The sequence below is a fragment of the Lygodium microphyllum genome, chromosome 26, assembly GCF_053477565.2.
Source record: "Lygodium microphyllum isolate KBCC chromosome 26, Lygodium_microphyllum_v1.1.10, whole genome shotgun sequence".
In the NCBI taxonomy this organism is placed as follows: Eukaryota; Viridiplantae; Streptophyta; class Polypodiopsida; order Schizaeales; family Lygodiaceae; genus Lygodium; species Lygodium microphyllum.
Window position 1 is genome coordinate 740,044 of NC_141160.1, and position 21,121 is coordinate 761,164.

Below are 21,121 nucleotides of genomic sequence, written 5' to 3' on the forward strand. Positions count from 1 at the left end.
CAATTAAAGCACTTGATAACGACGTTATGTTACATCCCATCTACAATAGTGTTAAAGATGGACTCATGCAAATAGCCCTGATAGAAGGAAATCCCTTCCTCGTAAAAGTTTAAAAGAGAGAGGCACCATTCTAAGAAGTGCACTTCTCGAGTATGTCAAACATCCCGAGTGAAACTATTTTAGTGAAGTTGCTTTTGTGTAATGTACGAAAGTTTCAACTCATAGCAACCATGATCTATATTGGGTTTACCATGCGTGAACACTCACATCACGAGTGTAACCAACCAAGGGAATTTGAGCAAGTACGCAAAAACCACAATATTAAGTCATGTAATTACTAAAGCGTTCCCCCAAATGTCATCTGGGTTTGGGTCAGGATACAATGACTTCTTCAAATCCCTTGCAAGTATGCATATACGTTTAACAAAAAAATATCCGATGCGAATGGTCCAAACCTTGACATGCTCAGTTCCACACCGCGTTTGGGGGGCTTCTTGGTACATGTTTCAGCTCATTGTTCAGTTATATTGAAGGGTGATTTTTCTTCTAGTTGGAGCCTTCTTAGTCGTATCTATGAATGGGCTGCATCCATGTGCTATGGAAACTTAGGTCTATCCCACTTCAATTCCAGAAACTCCTATCCTTAAGCTATGTAACTCCCTTACCCTATTATCATATCATGAATATGAAGCCACTGTACTGTGCACTAACTATGAAACAAAGGGACATATTAAAGACGAGGAAACATTTGTATCCTAACCTTACAGCTTGCAAAAGATAAATGGGATTCATAAGAACTCTACAAATCAATGTCAACTCAAGCATAATCATGCAACTGTCAAGCACCAGCAGCACGGGAGACTACATCTAAAAAAGTTTCAACCTGACAAAGTTGCAGAACTATGCAAATGCAATTGGTCAAGAAAACTTCAAGCGGGTCTTGACATGTGTAATGACTCTACTCCCAATTGCCAAGACTATTCTCAAACTTGTAGATAAAGAGAAATGAGAACGATCCAACCATAGAACAAAGGGGCCTTCAAGCTTTTTGGTTTATAATACCACCATCTCTGCATACAAAAGAAACTTTATTAGCTTTCGTACTCTCCAGTTTTGGAACTAAGAGGTTGAAAGATCTACTAAGTAGCTAAGTCAGTATAAATAACAAAAAAACAAATTGATGAATAGGTAAGTGGAAGAACAGGTATTCAAAGCAGGTGCCCCAAATAAAGGATCACTCACTATAAGTCCCACAAAATCTGAGAATATGTTGCAGCTCTTATATTGGATGTATGAGACTAGTACCACTGAATCAGAATCATGCTCTTCATTAACTTTTTCTTTTCAAGAGCCAAGGACATGAGCAAAACACACAGAGATTCTCAATTTTACCAATTTTACGAGACTTGATTGTTTAGTCCACCTTGTTAAGAACCATCTCTGAGAAGTGGCAGCAACAATTGAAGGAGAACCAAAAAAGCCAAAGATCTGATAATCACTCCTTAGCCTTGTTGACCCTTAGCCCCCTAATGTAGCTTCTGAATCAACTTTCCAATTCGAGCCACTCTCATTGGAGTCTCAGGTTGCTCACCCAAAGATATCTGACCACTTTTGAAACAAAAGGACAAGGTCTCTGGAACAAAGATCTCAAAAACCCAACATTGTCCATTATGTCGACTCTCTAACACAGAAAAATCAGAACAGAGGTCTGTTTGAATGGAAAGGCCAAACATGAATCTACTTTGAATTAAAAAAATAATCAGGCTAGATGCCATAAATATCTTCTCCCCAAATGAGTCACCAAAACATTATTCTTCATGGAGTGTTCGCCTCAAAGATGATGTGCACATTTTCTCATACTTAAGCACCTGTTTTTGAAAGCAAACGTCTCCGTATCTGTAATACATGCAGAGTAAAGTTTAAGGCCTAGAAAGTTGAAGAATGAATGGACTTTATACTCATTGACAATGAAAAGAAAAACCTTATACCTCAGGGAGTTTCTGCTTAAAAACCACATTTAATCTGGCATCCAAAGTGTTTTCACAGACTATGCGTCCATCTTTTGATGCTAGCACAATTCCACCAGCACTGCATATTAGCAAAAATGCAGTCAGCCTAAACATTGTCAATAATTGGTAAAGTTGTATGTACAGCTTTTTGGCTAATACCAGGAATGTCCACCAGCCCTCGTCAAATCAATTACTGGTGGTAGAAACTTCTTATCATCCACATTAACTTCAACATATTCAGTATTGGCCTTGTCAAGGTACTCATTTTTTGCTGCTTCAAGAACTTCATAAACCAACTCCAAATCACTTTCTCGACATCTTAACTGCACAGATGGTTCTTTTAGGCGGAGCAAGCCCTGAAATAAGGTTTTGATGTCAATATCTTACTTGCATGAAGAATTATGCAGAGTTAAATCAATTCCTGACAGATGCTGAAATGCATGCAATGCCTGCATAGATTCAGGAGTATAGAGTTATGTTGACCTGTCAAAGAGGTGGGATAACAAAGCCATCTAATAGGACTGTTCTCTAAGAAAATGAAACTTCCATAGTAGACAATAAATCATTATTAAAAACCACAATGACAACATCTTGGTAGCCCAGTTTTACATGTTCAGGCAATTGTATCTATGAATCGAGTTTATCATTTTTATTGAACCAACACAGCATTTGAACTACCCTGTCCAGCTCATATCCCAATAGGACTTTGTTTCATAAGCAAGTTGAGCATCCTTGGCAAAAACATCATTAAGCATACAAACTGCAGGATCTACTTGCCTGTACTATGAGATCCTTAAGGAGGTGCTTGTAATGGTGAGAATGACTGCTAATAGATGCCAACTTTTTCTCTGCTGCCTCTTTCATATCCCGTACAAGATCATCCTGTGCTTGTAACACCTTCAGACGGGAGGCATTTAGCTGTGTGGAATACTCACTGTAAATGGAAAGTCAATAGAGAATAATGAGGAAAATTTTGAATAAAACTTAAAAATTGAACAAAAACACATACATTCTTTTACGAATTTCAAGTTGCTTCTCCTTCCGTTCATACTCCTGCCTAATCTTGCGCTTCTCAGCCTCAACAATTTGCAATTTCTCAATGTTGAACTCCTGCATCAAAGTGTATGAATCTGAAAACATTAAGCTTTTAAGCCATTGATCATTGATCCCAGCTACTCTTCAAAAGCAACAATATTCAATGTAACCTTTGGCACCAGCGTCACATATAAGCAAGCCTTGATAGTATACACGGTGCGTGCACACTGCAAGGACTTGGATTTGAAATGCAGCTAATCATGGACAGCTGTTATGGTTGAAAGTTAGAATAGCACCTTGTACATGCTAAACAGGAGAAAGTTTGAATCCTTTCACTTCAGCTCTGTACAATGATCCTATTTTCTGACTAGTAAACTCGGTATCTGACAAGATGGCTGCAACTCAAGTGTTTATGGCTACCTGCTCTGCAATCTGCAAGGTTTGCATCAGCCTGCTGGCATCCCACACAGTTTTTGCCCATCAAGAAACTAACCCTGAAATTCCAAGCTTACTGTGGAACACAGTAAAAGAAGGTACAATACTGAACTGATCTCAGGCTGAATAGAAGGCTACTACAGTCAACCCATGCACACTACTGGACCGCATCAGTGAGGGCACCAGAATGTGGCAGAAGAGACAGAATGCAGATGATGAGAGAAAGTATGGAGGAACTAACACCGGCAAAGATCGCAACCAAAAATGGCAGCAGCCTAAACAGGTATGCATCCAAAAACTGGCCAACCAGTTGCCTAAAATGGCAAAGTCACTCAGCCTGACCTGCAGCAATAAATACATAAATACTCGCCACCTGGCTGCCATGTGCAGGCCGGAGATGCCCCAATACACCAGGCAGAAAATGATCATGTCCCAGCTGGACCATGGCCATGAATGCCGCACAGGACAAATGCACACAAAAGAATAAAGTCCGAGCTCACCCATCTCCTCAGACTCTAACAGAGCTCACAGCCAAGAGATGGAATCATGATACACAGAATCTTAACACCCCCTCTCAGACCCTACAAGTGGCTCTGTCCTTCACCCCATGTCAAATGTGGGGGTATTATCTCTTCCAGCATTTTTCCTCCAAATGAGCCTTCCCATAGTGAGGGCACTTTGGATGACACTTGGACTTTTCAGCCTGCTCCTTCTCTTGCCTTATCCTTTGGTTTCTTGACTTTCTTCGGCTTTGAACCACTCCCTAGAGATGTGTCAACCGTAAAGGCATGACTAGTATGCAAACACAAGGAGATATGTTCAAATTGTTGCATCCCTAGACATCTAGATGGGCGCTAGTAGCGTTGGTCACAGTGATCATGAAGTGACTTAGAGAATGCAAACCATAGTTACCTAGAACAGGGAACGGGAACGGGAACGGGGGGAACGTCCAAGGTCGGGGAATGGGAACGGGGGGAACGGCACATGTCTTAAGTGCCCCAAATATGCCCTACATGACCCAAATTGCCCCAAAGAATGTCCCTCTAATTGCTCCAATACCCGTCAATGCATGAAATTGACCCAAATGTCCCAAAATTGACTCAATTACCCCCATAGCTCCAAATTGCCTTGAATTGCCCCAATTATCCCAATTTCCCTTGAAATTAGACAATATAAATGGATGAATACCTTGGAATTGAGGATCGGCTGAAATTTGATTCTGATTTGCAAGAGTTGATAATGCATCAAATTTGAACTTTTCATGGACTCCTAATTAGCTTATGGGTTGTCTTGACACTTTGAATCTTCAACCCGAGAGAGAGAGAGAGAGAGAGAGAGAGAGAGAGAGAGATTAGTGTGTGCACATTAGGCAATGGAGATGGGTGAATATGTGGTAGAAGGACTATGACCCAAGCAAAAAAAAAAAAACAAGAAAAAATGTCAATTTTTAGTAAACAGGCCTGGAACGGCCGTTCCAAACAGGGAACGGCAGGGGGAACAACGGGGAACGGCAGGGAACGTTCCCTGGCCGTTTCACCTCTTTGGAGGGTTTGGAACGCGTTAGGCCGTTCCTATAAGCCGGAACGGCTGTTCTTTCTTTCTATGATGCAAACACTTCAAGGTTAGGGCAGCCAAGTCCTATTTATAGGACTGAAGGCCCTATTGAGCACATTCATTGTGTAATCACCACTCTTGGACTCTTGGCCCATTGGTTAATGCATCCATATACTAGGATGGTGTGGGCTGGTGGTATGGGACACCAACCCTTGGGATGTGGTTGTCAAAATGACTGAGTGACCAGAGAGACAGTAGAGTTTGCGGGGGAAAACATAGTGTGTACGGCAAACACTGAGAGAGAGAAGAAACTCAAAAAGAAGATGAAAGATGAATCGTGCTGATGAAGTGAATCTGATACAAGGGTGCCATAGCACGAAGGATGCCTTGGAGTGCAGGAAGACTGCCAAAAAAGCCTGAGTCTACAAACACAAGATAAAGAGGTGTCGCCTAGAGCAAGGAGACTGCCGTCGAAGGGTGAGGAACCTCTGAATCTACAAACGCACGGATGAAGAGTGGTACCTACGAGTAAGGAGATAGCCAATGAAGCCTCCATCTACAAACACAAGCCTAATAAGCTAACACCAGCTGCTAGGAGTGACGCCAGGTGGTGCAGGATGAGCCTGATGCTGAAAACGCAAATGAAGACAACCTTTGGGAGTCAAAACACTAGCTGTGGAGTGACGCCTGATAGGTGGATGAAGCCAACAGCTAGAAAAGACTGATGCCAAGATGACGGAGCTGCCGCCAATTGTGGAGGTGAAGCGTGAGTAGAAGATGAGGTAGATTGCCACCAAAACGCAGCTCCAAAGATGGACGCTAGCGCCTTATGGTAGGAGGTGAAGGTGATGGAAGGAGAGAGTGTCAAAAGACTGACGGAGAGGGAGTGGGAGTGACGGACTGAAGGATCAACCGTACGGAATGAGTGACAGAGGCAGCCTATAAATAGGCAAGAGATTGTCTAGGGTGGTGCTCGAAGGGAGGGCACCAGCTGTCTAGGGTGCCCACTATGGGCGCCCAGCCCCTTTTTGGGAATGTCCACTATAAAACCCTAAACGCAGAACGCAAACTGTGTGAAGGGTTTCTCAACACTCCCTCTCAAGCCCAAAAAGGAGCGCACAAGAGGAGTGAGAAGAGAGAAGAAGGTCCACCGTGTAATCTGAGAATTCCACCTGAAGGGAGACCTATGAAGATAGTCAAGAGACAGGATGAGCTATAGAACCCGAAACTCAACCTCGAGAGAGAAGCCACTAGCTCTGTGACTCTGTGCTAGAAGGAATACGAAGGCCTAGTCACCAAGTGACTACAAAAAATCCAAGGGCCCCAAACTAGGTAGATCCTCTAAATCTTGGGTATCAGTAGAGGTAAAACTGTTCGAATGAGAGCCAAACCTCGGAAGTGAAAGATAATGATGGAAGAACTTCATGGCAGGTAGGGTTCCCTTCTGAATCTGAAGGAGTAGAACAAGGAGCCTTCTCTAAAGCCGAAGAAGAACAAGAACCCACTCTGAGAGCAAAGTAAAAAAATCCCCGTCTAAATCTCAATCTAAGATAGAAAGAGAATCCAACCACTCATGGCTCATGGACTCCGAAGCATCTAATGATGAAGTGTTACCGGTCGTGCCGAAGAAGGTGTCAGGGGCTCAAAAGGAGCAGAAGCCGAAGAACGCCCAAATCTGTCCTCCCGAACCTAAGTAGAAGAGGGTGGGAGAGAAGAAGGCTCACGCTGAGCTAAGGGTGGGGAACAGTCGTGGGCTCTTAGGGGAGTGGACTGTCGAGGAGATGTGGGCCATGGAAGCCACTGGACCCGAAAATAGATGGGAAAAACCTCCGTGCAGTGTGGTGGTCTCCAGAAGGGCTTATTGCCTCGTAAGGTCTTAGAGCCTCCATGTGCTCGAAAGGACTTAGTGCGCATTGGATGTGGCTTATTGCCTTAAGCATAATACTCTGATAGCCAATGCAGAACGATCTCTGTGGCCTAGAAAGGAGAGGTAGCACAAAGAGTGCTTGTTGGAAGACGCATATACTCCGAAGGGGTGGGGAGCAAAGATCGATGTTGACAGTCTTCAATAGGATGACAATTCTTGCCGCAGTAGTAGCACCCAGTAAAAGGGCAATCTGTCGATGGAGACACCATGGTATCGGTGTGGCAAACTGGAGAAGGGAGGGTGGGAGAGAGAAGAAGGATATCTCCCGATGCGCAGCAAAAATAGTAAAGAAATTAGATGCTGATGCCGAACCCGCCACCAGTCTTTATCTTCTCTGATGGAGGATCTTTGCAGCTTTCTGAACACCTTCGACTCTGATACCATGTCAAAATGACTAAGTGACCAAGGAGATAGTAGAGTTTACGAGGGAAAACACAATGTGTATGGCTAACACAAATAGAAAAGAAACTCAAAAAGAAGATGAAAGATGAATCATACCAATGATCATACAAGGGTGTCGTAGCACAAAGGATGCCCTGGAGTGCAAGAAGATTGCCAAAGAAGCCTCCGAGTAAAACCAGCCTTCCTTCCGTGGATGGGTGGTAATTTCCTAATTACAACTTAGTTACAGCATAACATTTATTACAAAACTAAGAAATGCAAAATAACTTACAATCTTGGACAGCGAACAACTTATTGGCCCCAAAACTAGTCCCCCCTTTCGGTATTTATTTAACTTAATTGAAGAAGAAGTTGATATAAAATGGGATTCTCCCAATCCCTTTCGGTATTCCAACTCCCCTTGTTGTCCAAAATGACCAGCAAGTCTTTAATCTGATTTGCCCCTTGATTCGGGCAATCAATTGGCCTTTATCCACTTTGATGGAGATGAAAAATGCCCCAAATTCATTGATTTGTTGGTCCCTCCACTTGAATTTGACTAAAAACAACTTCAACCCTGTTGAATCCAAGACTCGAAGCTTCCAATTTCTGGCACACTTCCTGAGGCTACTGCTAAACCCTAATTTTTGCTATGGGGTTTACAACAAAGAAATCTGAAATTTCTCAACCTTTGGTGATCTCAATGTTGTAATCTTCGGAGCAAGGCTATAGAAAGCCTAAAAGATGATAGAGAATTCTGGGGAGAGAGAAATTTCAGACTTTCTTTGCAAAGGACTCAAGAAAATCTGTCATTTACTGCTATTGCCTTGTCTCAAAAGCTTGTAGATGCAAAGAACTAAAGAAAATCAGTCATTTACTGCTGTTGCCCTGTCTCAACAGCCTGTAGATGCTATCACCTCCTATTGATTGATCTTCTCCTACCCCTAGCTGCCTCAAAAGATCCTCTAATGGAGGCAAATCGACTAGTAGCATCTCCTCTCTCTCTCTTGCGGACTAAATACACTAAAATGCCTCTCTCCAATCTCTAAAGACGTTTTTCAGACTTGCATGGGCATTTTTGACAAGTGGCAACCTTTCCAAATGGTTTTTTCAACATTATCCATAATTAAATATTAATTTTTTATAAATACTAAAAATTAATCTAATAATTATTTCGATGCCTTGAAAAATAATCTGACTGGCCAATAATTAAATAAGCTAGGCAACTTCCATTCTCGAGTGTCTCAGCGCCATCTTTGAGCATCAGATTGGTGTTTGGTACGATTAAACGCCACTTCTCTAGTGCCACCACATCTGGCACTTATGGCCAAATGAATAACCTAGGCCAACAACTCGCACCAAATACCACCAAGTACCTGTGCGGCATAACTTACAATAACTTTTGCCTTTGACATCCCGTGATTTTCTCAGGTCTCGAGCTCGTAAATTTACTCTAACCCTAGTTACATCTCACATGTGCAACATTTACTTAACCATGTGATTAAGAATTAATCCACATGTTAAGTGAGGTTTCAAAAATACATGTCCTCATGACAACCCTCCCCCTTAAAATCCTTGCAATCGTCCTTGATTGCACTGCCAGATGCATCAAAAGTAAAATAGTGGATTGGAATTTCCACAAGGCATCATAGTTAACACGACATTGCACATTGTTGCTCAACCATTCCATATGCCCAACACATGCTGAAAATTACCAACCAATCATAACATAATATAAGACTCGCAAAGAATCTTAAAAACATTGCCAAATTATCATGTGACATGTTTATTTCTCATGAGCTCAACTCATCTGGCTAAATCAAACCATAGCATAGCATAACTAAGCATAAACCATGGCTAAAACATCAATGGCATCATAACATATCTTTCTGTCCATGGAATCAGATGTAAACCATTGAAAACTGAGCATAATCTGATCATAAACTGATCACTTTCTAATTTGAGAACTGATCACAAACTGCTGCAAATGTGACCCCAAATTGATCACAAACTCATTGCAAAAACTGACCAGCAATCAATGCAAAAACTAATGTAAAACTGATCCCAAAAGTGACCATAAATGGTTCTCAAGCTGATCAAAAACTGAGCTGAAACTAATCAGAATTTTTGTCTCAAAATTGAGGCAAAATTCATGCCAATTTAATCATAAGCTGATGCAGAAGTATAGTTCCATCATACTAAGGAGTGACCTCATGGCAAACATACTGTCAACGCAGTACCTTCGATGCATGTTGAATATATCTGAGATCCACTACATAAGTGAGCTGTCTATAATTGGAGGAGTGGAAGTGCTATCTCCCCCTTGAGCATCAAGCGATACTCCAAACCCTTGCTCTACTAAACCTGACAGCTCTAATTGAATGGCATTTAAGTAAAGTTGCAACAACTGAGGATGGTCTACCAAGTTATCCTCTTCCATCCATTTGACATCCATTGGTGAATAAATTTGAAATTTCACCAAATATCTTTGCCTTTGACATTTCTTTCCTTATGTGCCAAAATCTGCTCAGGTACCAACATCCCATCCAACTCCTCAACCTCGGGTTCAATTTCAGCAGACATATCCTCTAGCACATGACCATGAAAAGGCCTCAACAAACTAACATGAAAGGCATCGTGTATCCGCTAATGTGGAGGTAATTTCAGCCGATACGCCACATCACTGATCTTCTCCAACACCTAGAAGGACCCATAGTATCTCATACTCAACTTCGGATACAATCTATTTTTGCTTTTATCTTTTTCAGCCTTGCCTTTTCAAAATGTAACAATACATAATCACCCTCTACAAACTGCAAAGCATATCTGTGGCGATTAGCTGCCCTCTTTTGCTTTTCTTGCAATCTCTGAAGTGCATATTTTATCTTTGCATAGGCTACATCCAAGTTTTCCACATAACAATTAGCCTCAAGGATCTTATCCTCAGTTTGCAGAATAGGTGGTACTTTCTTGCCACCCTCATCACCTCAAATGGAGCTTTGCCTGTAAAATTATGCACTGTGTTGTTGTAAGCAAACTCAATCAAGAACAAATACTACTCCCACTATGTCTTGTGGTCTGAAACATAGCACCTTAAAAGATCTAACACTATGAAATTTGCTTTCTCAAACTAACCATCAGTCTACGGATGGAAGGATGATGAGAATTTCAGTGTAATATCCATATTCTCAAACAACCCCTTCCAAAATAAACTAGTCATCCAAGGGTCTCAATCACTAATGATCGGCACTGGCATACCATGATACTTAAAGATATGCTGTAAAAACAATCGTACCATATGATCAACCTTTATTTTCTTCCTCACCGAAATGAAATGGGCTTGTTTGCTAAACCTATAAATGATTGTCCATGTGCCATCATTCCCTGTAGGTATATTAGGAAGCTCAAAAATAAAGTCCATTGCAATGCTCTGCCAAGGCCTCTTTGGAATAGACAGGGGCTGCAACAAATCCGGCATCTTTTGCTTATCATGCTTTACCTTCTGGCATACGATGCATATCTTAACAAATTATTCTACATCATGCCTCAAAGCTGGCCAATAAAAAAAAATGCTCCACTGCCTTGGTCGTGGCATCAATACCTCAGTGTCCTACATACGAAGAAGCATGACTTTCAATGATAACTCTGGCCCTTAACTGCTTTGTGACACACAGTCGTCCATGCATCATCAAAAATCCATCACTTAGCACAAAGTGTTCATGTCTTTGGCCATTGCAAAGCTTATCATAAACGTTAGCAAAGTCCGAATCAACAACATATTGCTCTTTCATGGCATTCAACTCAGTGTGATAAATCATACTAATGGCTGAAATTTGTGGCTTACGTGACAATGCATCAGCCACAATATTCTTTTTACCATCAAAACCAATGCCAATCGGAGCATTTGCATAACTAACATTCATTCCTTGGGCCCCATAAGCATTTGGAAGCGCAGATATAGTATCAAACATACTACTTTGTGCCCCAAGCATCAAGCCAATGCTGCCATACATAGGGTTTTGCATATTTCCAGCCATATCCGAATACATTGGGCCTTGCGCACCATGCATTGGTTGCTACATACTATAGGGATTTGTGCCATACATTCCTATATGTGGTCCTTGTCCAACCATGGCTACCCCATCATAGCATGCATGCCCGACTCTCCAAAATCCATTGGATTGGCACTTCCGTGATGGCTTTGCATTTGCATTCCTTGCCCCATAGGTACCAACTGTTTTATTTCATTTGCATCTTTGAGAGCTTCAAATGAAGGATTTAACATTATCTTACGTGCATCTTGTTGTCCCGAAGGTGTAAAAGGCGTCTTCTTCTTCTTGCCTTTGTTGTCCTTTGGAGCATTCAAAAATCAGGTAAATTGAGCATCCTTTGCCAATTCAGCAAAGAGATTTGCTATTGTCCTCATCCGATTCTTGAGCTGGTTATCAAATTCCTCTTCACTTTGCTGGTCATCAGCCGCCTTATGCCCTGGAGGCCGTGCATCTTGCCCAACAGCAACATTTTCAGCTTGTTGTCCATGGTCTGAGCCTTGTACAAGGTCAAGCATTGCGTTTCCTTCATTCCCATGTGAATGTTCATACTGAGAGGCATCATCATTGCTTGAGTCCATCTCACTGTATGAATACATATTGCTGTAATTTCTCAGCTGAGAATAAAAATCAACACTAACACAAAGCTTTGGCTTGCAATCACGCGCCTCGAGCCCACCAAATCAAGGGATTGAGTGGTATCCCAGAGACAGAACCATAAAACCAGCCTTTCTCCTTAGATAGGATGGTAAATAACTTGATTAAGCACTATTTACAGCAATTAACAAATTCACAAAACTAAAATGCACGCTTTACCATATAATTTTGGACAATGAACATCTTGTTGACCCCAAAACCGGTGTCTCTTTCGGTATTTATTTAACTTAATTGAAGAAAAAGTTGATATACAATGGGATTCTCCCAATCCCTTTTGGTATTCCAATTCCCCTTGCTGTTCAAAATGACCGTCTTCAATCTGACTTCCCCCTTGATTCAGGCAATCAATTGGAATTCACCCACTTTGATGGAGATGGAAAATGCCCCAAATTCATTGATTTGCAGGTCCCTCCACTTGAATTTGACTAAAAACAACTTCAATCCTATTGAATCCAAGTCTTGAAGCTTCCAATTTCTGGCACGCTTCCTAAGGCTGCTGCTAAACCCTAATTTTTGCTGCAGATTAGGATGGGAGATGAGAGAGAATGCTGAGAGAGAAAATTTAGACTTTCTTCATGAAAAACTCAAGAAAATCTGTCATTTACTGTTATTACCCTATCTCAACAACTTGTAGATGCAAAGAACTGAAGAAAATCAGTTATTTATTGTTATTGCCTTGTCTCAACAGCCTGTATATGCTGTCACCTACTATTGATTGGTATTCTCCTACCCTTGGGTGCCTCAGAAGGTCCCCAATGGCTGTAAATCAGACCAGTAGCATCTCCTTCCTCTCTCTTGTAGGCTGAATACACTAAAATGCCTCTCCAAAGCTTCTAAAGACGTTTTTCAGTCTTGCATGGGCATTTTTTATAAGTAGCAGCCTTCCCAAATGGTTTTTCCAGCATTATCCATAATTAAATATTAATTTTCAGACTTTAAATACTAAAAATTAGTCTAAGAATTATTTTAATGTCCTAAAAAATAATCTGACTGGCCAATAATTAAATTGGCTAGGCAACTTCCATTCCTGAGTGTCTCTGCGCTATCTTTGACCATCAAATTGATGTTAGGTACCATTAAAACCACTTCTCTAGTGTCACCAACTAACACTTCTGGCCAAATGAATAATCTAGGCCAACAACTCGCACCAAATACCACCAAGTACTTGTGCGGCATAACTTACAACAACTTTTGCCTTTGACATCCTGTGATTTTCTCGGATCTCGGGCTCATAAATTTACTCTAACCCTAGTTACGCCTCACATGTGTAACATTTACTTAACCATGTGATTAAAAATTAATCCACATGTTAAGTCAGGTTTCAAAAATACATGTCCTCATGACACTGAGTCTACAAACACAAGATGAGAAGGCGTCGCTAGGAGCAGGGAGACTACCATCGAAGGATGAGGAGCCTCTGAATCTACAAACGTAGGGATGAAGAGTGGTACCTACGAGCAAGGAGACAGCCGATGAAACCTTCATCTGTTAACGCAAGCCTGATGAGCTAACACCAGCTACTAAAAGTGACGCCAGGTGGTGTAGGATAGCCATATGCTGAAAACGCAGATCAAGATAACCTTTGGGAGTGAAAACACCAACTTTGAAGTGACACCTAATGGATGGATGAAGTCGCCCAGCTGGAGAAGACTGACGCCAAGATGATGGAGATGCCGCCAACTATGGAGATGAAGCGTCAGCAGAAGATGAGGTAAGCTGCCACCAAAATGCACCTCCAAAGATGGAGACTTGTGGCTGATGATAGGAGGTGAAGGTGATGAAAGAAGAGAGTATTAGAAGACTGACGAAGAGAGAGTGGAAGTGACGAACTGAAGGATCAGCTGTACAGAATGTGTGATAGAGACAGCCTATATTTGAAACCTCACTTAACATGTGGATTAATTTTTAATCACATGGTTAAGTAAATATTGCACGTGTGAGGTGTAACTGGGGTTAGAGTACATTTACGAGTCCGAGACCTGAGGAAATCACGGGATGTCAAAGGCAAAAGTTGCTATAAGTTATACCGCGCAAGTACTTGGTGATATCTAGTGTCAATTGTTGGCCTAGGTCATTCATTTGGCCATAAGTGTCAATTGGTGACACTAGAGAAGTGGTGTTTAATGGTAGTTAACACCAATCTAATGGTCAAAGACGACGCAGAGACACTCGGAAATAGAGATTGCCTAGACAATTTAATTCTTGGCCAGTCATATTATTTTTCAAGGCACCGAAATAATCATTAGATTAATTTTCAATATTTATTGAAAAATAATATTTAATTATAAATAATGCTGAAAAAACCATTTGGAAAGGTTACCACTTGTAAAAAACATCCATGCAAGACTGAAAAACATCTTTAGACGCTAGAGAGGCATTTTTAGTATATTCAGTCTGCAAGAGAGAGGGAGAAGATACTGCTAGTCTGATTTGCAACCATTGGAGGATCTTCTAAGGCAACCAGGGGCAGGAGAAGACCAATCAATAACAAGTCACAACAGACACCGAAATAATTATTAGATTAATTTTCAATATTTATTAAAAATTAATATTTAATTATGGATAATGCTGAAAAAACCATTTGGAAAGACTATCACTTGTCAAAAATGCCCATGCAAGGCTGAAAAACGTCTTTAGAGACTGAAGAGACATTTTTAGTATATTCAGCCTGCAAGAGAGAGGAAAGAGATGTTATTGGTCTGATTTGCAGCCATTGGAGGACCTTCTAAGGCAACCAGGGGTAGGAGAAGACCAATCAATAGCAAGTGACAACATCTACAGGCTGTTGAGACAGGGTAGCAACTGTAAATGACTAATTTTCTTCAGTTCTTTGCATCTACAAGCTGTTGAGACAGGGCAACAAAAGTAAATGTCAAATTTTCTTCAATTCTTCGCGAAGAAAGTCTGAATTTTCTCTCCCCTCAGCATTCTTTCTCATCTCCCAGCCTTGCTCCAAAGATTACATCATTGAGATCACCGAAGGCTAAGAAATTTTAGATTTCTCTGTTGTTGTAAACCCTAATCTACAACAGCAAAAATTAGGGTTTAGCAGTAGCCTTAGGAAGCGTGCCAAAAATTGGAAGCTCTAAGACTTAGATTCAACAGGGTTGAAGCTGTTTTAGTCAAATTCAAGTGGAGAGACCAGCAAATCAATGAATTTGGAATATTTTCCATCTCCATCAAAGCGAGTGAAAGCCAATTGACTGTCCGAATCAAGGGGCAAATCAGATTGAAAACTTGCTGGCCATTTTGGACAGCAAGTGGAGTTGGAATACCAAAAGGGATTGGGAGAACCCCATTGTACATCAATTTCTTCTTCAATTAAGTTAAATAAATACCGCAAGGGGCGCTAGTTTCAGGGCCAACAAGGTGTCCAATCTCCAAGATTATATGGTAAAGTGTGCATTTCAATTTTGTCAATTTGTTAATTGCTGTAAATAGTGCTTAATCAAATTATTTACCACCCTATCTGAGGGCTGGTTTCAATTGCTCAAGAGATATGACTGGAATTAGACCAAATATACAATCGAATGGTTGTTATGAAACAAGTGTCTCTAGAGCTACAAATGCAAATGTTGAACCCGTCCAAGTCCACTTGCATGTGGGTGCATGTCAATAAGCTTCAGCAATTGTAGATGCAGGTTCAAAGTGCAAGAAAGATGATTAACTCAAAGAACATGGCAATAACTCTTCTTTTGCAGTTACTGCACCAATTTAGTGCTTTCTATTCCACCTTGATTGCTTCTGGTGGATGGACAGATGCCCTTAAGTAGGAAGAGTTAATTCTGATGGTCATGGACTAAGAAAAACAACTCAAACCTCAAAACACTCCCAAGTTGAAGCCATTGACAGGACCATCTTCCCAACAAAAGGGGAAGAACAAGAAGAAGAAGAAGAAAGACAAGAAGACCAAGCAAGATAAAGCCAAGAAGTCTATTTGTCATACTTATGGCAAGACAAGTCATTGAAAGAAGAATTGCCCTAATAAGGATAAGAAAGACACCAAGAAAGAGAAAACTACGAAGGACTTGGGAGTGGTGGCTGCTCCTTCATCGGTTGCCTTTCTCCATTTGGAGGTGATTGAGGATGCCCCTACAACGGCCACTAATGCAACGACATTGGCCCCTTGGTCTCGTGAGTGGGTTGTGAATAATGGCGCTTTCAACCACATGACGACTCCTTCAAATGATATTTGCCCATATGCATTCGATGCATGAGCAAATTCTCTTAGGTGATAGCTCTATGTTCCCTATCAAAAACAAAAGGTGATATGCTATTGATTCTAGATGGGCAAGGTGGTGCCCACACACCAGAAGTTCTATGATTCTAGATGGGCAAGGTGGTGCCCACACATCAAAAGTTCTATGTGTGCCAATTTTAGGATATCATCTTCTTTCAGTGAGCAAGATTTATGCTCTTGGTTCTATGTTGAGTTTGATAAGGGCTCTTTTTGAGTACTTGATGGATATTCTCAATACATTCTTTGTGCAAATCATGAGGAGAATGGAGTCTACAAGATGTAGACATTGTCAACCTTTACTTCTCTTCTTCTCTCCTCACAAGCTATGGCATGCTTGGTTTAGCCGCCTCAACAACAAGTACTGTCGGAAGGCAACTCGAATTTAGCTTGTGCATGGATTACCAGAGACTTACGAGAGATTAGGGTAAGCCACCCACCATGTGTGCTTGCATTCATGGTAAGCAAAATAGAGATGTGATTCCCAACAAGGCTTCGCGGAGGGCTAAGCAACACTTGGATCTTGTTTCGACAAACTTATGTGGATCCATGAGAACAAAGTCCCTTGAGGGGAGTTTATACTTTATGCTAATTGTTGATGATTTTACATGATGACTTAAGCATATTTCTTAAAGTTGTAGCCTTAACCTTTCTCGCACTTTAAGGATCGATTGATCTTCGAGGAGAACAGGTCTAGAAGGAAACTCAAGACCCTGTGTTTCGACAAAGGAGGGGAGTTTGTCTTCAATGAGCTAGCCAAGTATTGTGCAGATCATGGCATTCACCAAGAGTTTGCCAACATGAACACACGTCAGGAGAAAGAATCGCAATTGATTGAGATGACGAGAACTATAATGGAGCATTGACAAACATCTCAATATCTATAGGCGGCAGCAATGGCCACCACTATCCACATCCTTAATCAATCCCCTACTCGCATCGTAGTTGGTATACCACCTTTTGGGACCTACTTTGGGCAAAAGCTAGATGTGTCTTATTTTAAGATGTTCAAGTGTGATGCTTATGTTCACATCCCACAAAAACAAATGGATAAGTTTGAGCCGGCTTCCAAACAACAAGTGTTCATGGGTTATAGCTCGCAACCCCAGGGTTACACGCTTTATGATCCAAATTCATGGGAGGTAGACACAAGTCTAGATGTTCGGTTCATGGAGTTTCCAGATGTAGAGGGGGGTATTGAGCATCCCATAGTTGAATATCCATGTGACAATTAGGCACCTTAACTAGTGCCTTTGGAGCCTCTATCTCTTGAGGCTCCACCATCAATGGAGAAAACCATTGCTTCACCACCCGATTCACCCGTTGGGCCAGCCCCAATGGACATTCCAGAGACTTCAACAGAGGTAGAGCAATGAGGAGAGTATCACCCTCCTCGTTGGGTACATGATACACTCCATGATACAGGGATTAAGAGAGTTCCTAAGGAGTGACAACCGCAAGATGGCTGGTGGCATTCTTGGAGAAACCACGCACACTCCATTGAGCTTGTTTGTACTAACTATTGTTTGACGTCTTGCGCCATGTAAGACAGAAAGTCCACCTTTGCGAAGGAGACTTTATAGTCATAGCATTGGAAGAATGCTATGAAACAAGAATTGGGTGCAATTGAGCAGAATGGCACTTGGAATCTTATGCCTCGGTCTGTTCATAGGAAGGTGATTGGTGTCAAATGGGTCTTTATGGAGCAGGAGTTGGATGCAATTGAGTGGAATTGTACTTGGAATCTTGTGCCTTGGCCATAGGAAGGTGATTGGAGTCAGATGGGTCTTTAAGACCAAGTATTGTAGTGATGGCATTCTAGATAAGCACAAGGAACAGCCTGTTGCAAAGGGATTCACGTAGCCGCCACAAGTGCACTTCCATGACACCTCTATATCTATAGCTCTGATGGCTACTATTAGGGTCATTATTGCCTTAGCTAGCTGTAGGAGATGATCAGTTTATCAACTTCACATGAGCTCTGTCTTCCTTAATGAAGATTTGAAGAAGGAGATTTGTGTTGAGCACCCCGCAAAAACATTACTAGCCTTTGCTTAGTCTCTGAAAAATAATTTTCTAAATCCCATGAGACATTGTGGTGGAGCTCGATCTAGAGCTAGAGATAGCATTATACAAGTTGAGCAAGGAGCTGCAATGCAGCTTGTAGAATAGAACAGTCTTTAAACAGGCAAGGCCCTGAACTTTATTGTGAGCGATTCACTCAATCATGCCTTACCCTCAATAAGGAAGAACTCCATCATCTTGTCATTGCAAATCACAACTCATAAAATACCTTCAGAGGTCACATGTTTGATAGTTACGCCATTTGCATGTAAAAGCACTGACCGCAAGACATTAGCAGGTAAACACGTTGACCATAAGACATTTGCAAGTAACAGCACAATATCAGAAAATGCTTTCGATGGTCGGGTATATAATCCTTGAACCATTTGCAAGTAAAAGTATTGACCATAAGACATATAATCCTTAAGCAATTTGCAAGTAACAGCATACACCATAAGGCATTTATGGCGAGTACCATCACGAGATAGCATTGGGGCTAAATCCCAAAGTACAAAAAGCAGCACTGCGCGGGACAGGTTAGTAGAGTTCATAGTCCAATCACGGATTTCCTTGCATTCACTAGCATTAAGTACAACATTGATCCCTGTAAGTCTCACGTGCATCAGCGTGCCGTGCTTGATACTGAATTACTCAGTGGTAGCAAAGTCAAAATGTGCATATATATATATATATATATATGATAAGGGGACAGACAGAGAAAGGGTAGAGAAGACGACCTCCTCTGCGGAGACCGCGATTTCGTTAGCTTTTTCCTCGGCCTCCTGTCGAATAAACTGGACCATTTGCAGAACCTGCTTGGATACCTCTGAGTCGTTCATCTTGGCCCTGCGATGAAAGGTCTCCTTGTCTGCTACAGAGTGTGTGAGAGCGAGGCAAGGAGGAATCAGATCAAGATCCCTTTCTGTACAGAGATGTGTGCGACAAAGAGCAAACCAAGCAGATTTCTAGCAGCCCATTCACATCCACACACACAGACGAGAGAATTAAAAAGCACACCTTTGATTGCTATTCCCCTTCCGTTTGTTTGCTCTTCTTCTCACGAGATCTCTGCTGAGATCTTATAGGTAACCAGCTCAAAGCTTCATATCGTTAAACAATCCAAAATAAGGGTCGTTACATCTGATTTTACTTCTTACTACTATATTACTTTTACTATAAGTTTGGAACGCCCCCAAGGTTGGAGGGCTTCCCCAACATACGAACCTCTTTTTTCCGATCAAAACCCCCTCTTCTCTCCTCTTTCTCAAGTGTAATTTCTCATTTTCTTTTCCCTCTCCTTTTTTTCATCAAAGTCTCCCTCCCCCCTCCTCCCCCCCCAACCTCTATTTTTTAAACCCTCTTTTTTCTCTCACTTATAATCTCTCTCTTTCTTTTCCCCCTTCCTTTTTTAATTAAATTCATTCTCTCTCTCTCTCTTTTTTTTAATTAAATTAATTTTTTAATCAAAAGTTTTTTTTTATGTTAGATTAAATCTTTTAATATAAAATTTTTTAATTAAATATTTTTTAAATTTTTACTTTAAAATTTTTTTAACATAGTTTTTCACACACTTTGAAAGAGAGATAAAAGAAAAGAGAGAGAGAGAGAGGAAGAAGAAGAAAAAGAATGATAAAAAAAAGAAGACAGAGAGGAGAGGAGAAAAGAGGAAAGAGAATAGTTTTTTTTAATTAAACATTTTTCTTCTCCCCCTTTCTCTCATGTGTAGGGCTTAGGTTCTCTCTCTCTCTCTCTCTCTCTCACTTAGATTAAACTTTTAATTTAAAGTTTCTTTTTAATTAAAATAAGGAGAGAGAGAGAGAGAGAAATATACAAAGAGTAAAAAAGAAAGAAGAGAGGGGGAACAGAGAGAAAGAGAATTATAGAGAGAGAAAATATAAAATTTAAGAGAGAGAGAGAGGGGGGGAAAAGAAAAAAGAAAAAGAGAGGAGAGAGGGAGAAAGAGAGAGAGAATAAAAAGAGGAATAAGAAGAGAGAGAATTTGAACATAAAGAGAGGAAAGATAAAATTATAAAAAAAGAAAAAAATTAAAGAGAAGAAGAAAAAAAAGGAAACAAGAGGAGAGAGAAGGAAAAGAGAGGAGAGGGGGAGAGAGAGAGAGAGAGAGAGAGAGAGAATAAGAACAAGAAGAAGAAATAGGAAAAGAGGAAGAGAAATGGGAAAAAAGAGAAAAGTCTTTTTTAAATTTAAATATTTTTTGAGAGAAAGAGGAAGGGAGAGAGGGGGAGAGAGAGAGAGAGAGAGAGAGAGAGAGAGAGAGAGAGAGAGGAAGGGAGAGAAATGAAAGGTGAGTAGGATCGAAGCTTACTAGGAAGTGAGCTATGGCAGAGAGCAAGAGCAAAAAGAGAGAGAGAGACAAATGGGAACTCCAACAACCACAATGTGTGGCTGGGCCTTCCTTTATTCAAACTGTCACTAAAAGAATAAAGAATAAGTGATTGTGATGGGCACCTACTACTTGCAATGTGCAGTGGCGGGTATTGTCAGTGTAGTGATACACAGGTAGCTAGGCAGATGCGCCTTTACCCCCAACAACCTCCCACTTAAAGGCGAATCCGCCCCAGTGAGACAAGAAAAGAAAAGACAATACAACATGTACACATGTACAACAGGATGAGGAAAAAGGAATCATCTCATCCAATGTCCATCAATCTCCTGAGGACGGCAAAGCGCTTGGTAGTGAGGCTTTTCGTGAGCAAGTCTACAGGATTTTGCTAACAAGGTCAATAGACCTGTCCTCAATGACCTCGCAAAT

The 21,121-nt window shown here is 41.1% G+C and overlaps 1 protein-coding gene across 4 annotated transcripts; it reads right to left on the reverse strand.

The window, feature by feature from the left end:
• Window positions 1–768: 768 nt before the first annotated feature.
• On the reverse strand, window positions 769–19,500 carry LOC148012935 (V-type proton ATPase subunit E-like). Of its 4 annotated transcripts, none has more exons than XR_015688961.1 (8): window positions 19,366–19,500; window positions 19,086–19,216; window positions 3,019–3,119; window positions 2,787–2,943; window positions 2,169–2,365; window positions 1,989–2,088; window positions 1,424–1,896; window positions 769–1,070 (listed from the first exon to the last, which is right to left on the reverse strand). XR_015688961.1 is itself a non-coding variant. In XM_087668620.1 (7 exons), the coding sequence occupies exons 2-7, from the start codon at window positions 19,185–19,187 to the stop codon at window positions 1,861–1,863; spliced, it is 693 nt and encodes a 230-aa protein (XP_087524746.1). In that variant the 5' UTR covers window positions 19,188–19,216; window positions 19,366–19,500; the 3' UTR covers window positions 1,309–1,860. The 4 variants fall into 4 exon arrangements, 1 of the variants encoding a protein (XP_087524746.1); XR_015688959.1 differs by having other exon boundaries at window positions 1,393–1,896; XR_015688960.1 differs by having other exon boundaries at window positions 1,393–1,896; window positions 19,086–19,219.
• Between the last annotated feature and the right edge of the window lie 1,621 nt (window positions 19,501–21,121).

Bases quoted from the DNA above. Each gene is read 5' to 3' on its own strand.
- LOC148012935 (XM_087668620.1), bottom strand. From the start codon at position 19,187: ATGAACGACTCAGAGGTATCCAAGCAGGTTCTGCAAATGGTCCAGTTT. The intron at 2,944-3,018 runs GTATGTGTTTTT...TTCCATTTACAG, and splicing joins CTTGAAATTCGTAAAAGAAT to TGAGTATTCCACACAGCTAA. The intron at 2,089-2,168 runs GTATTAGCCAAA...GCTAATATGCAG, and splicing joins AGGGCTGGTGGACATTCCTG to TGCTGGTGGAATTGTGCTAG.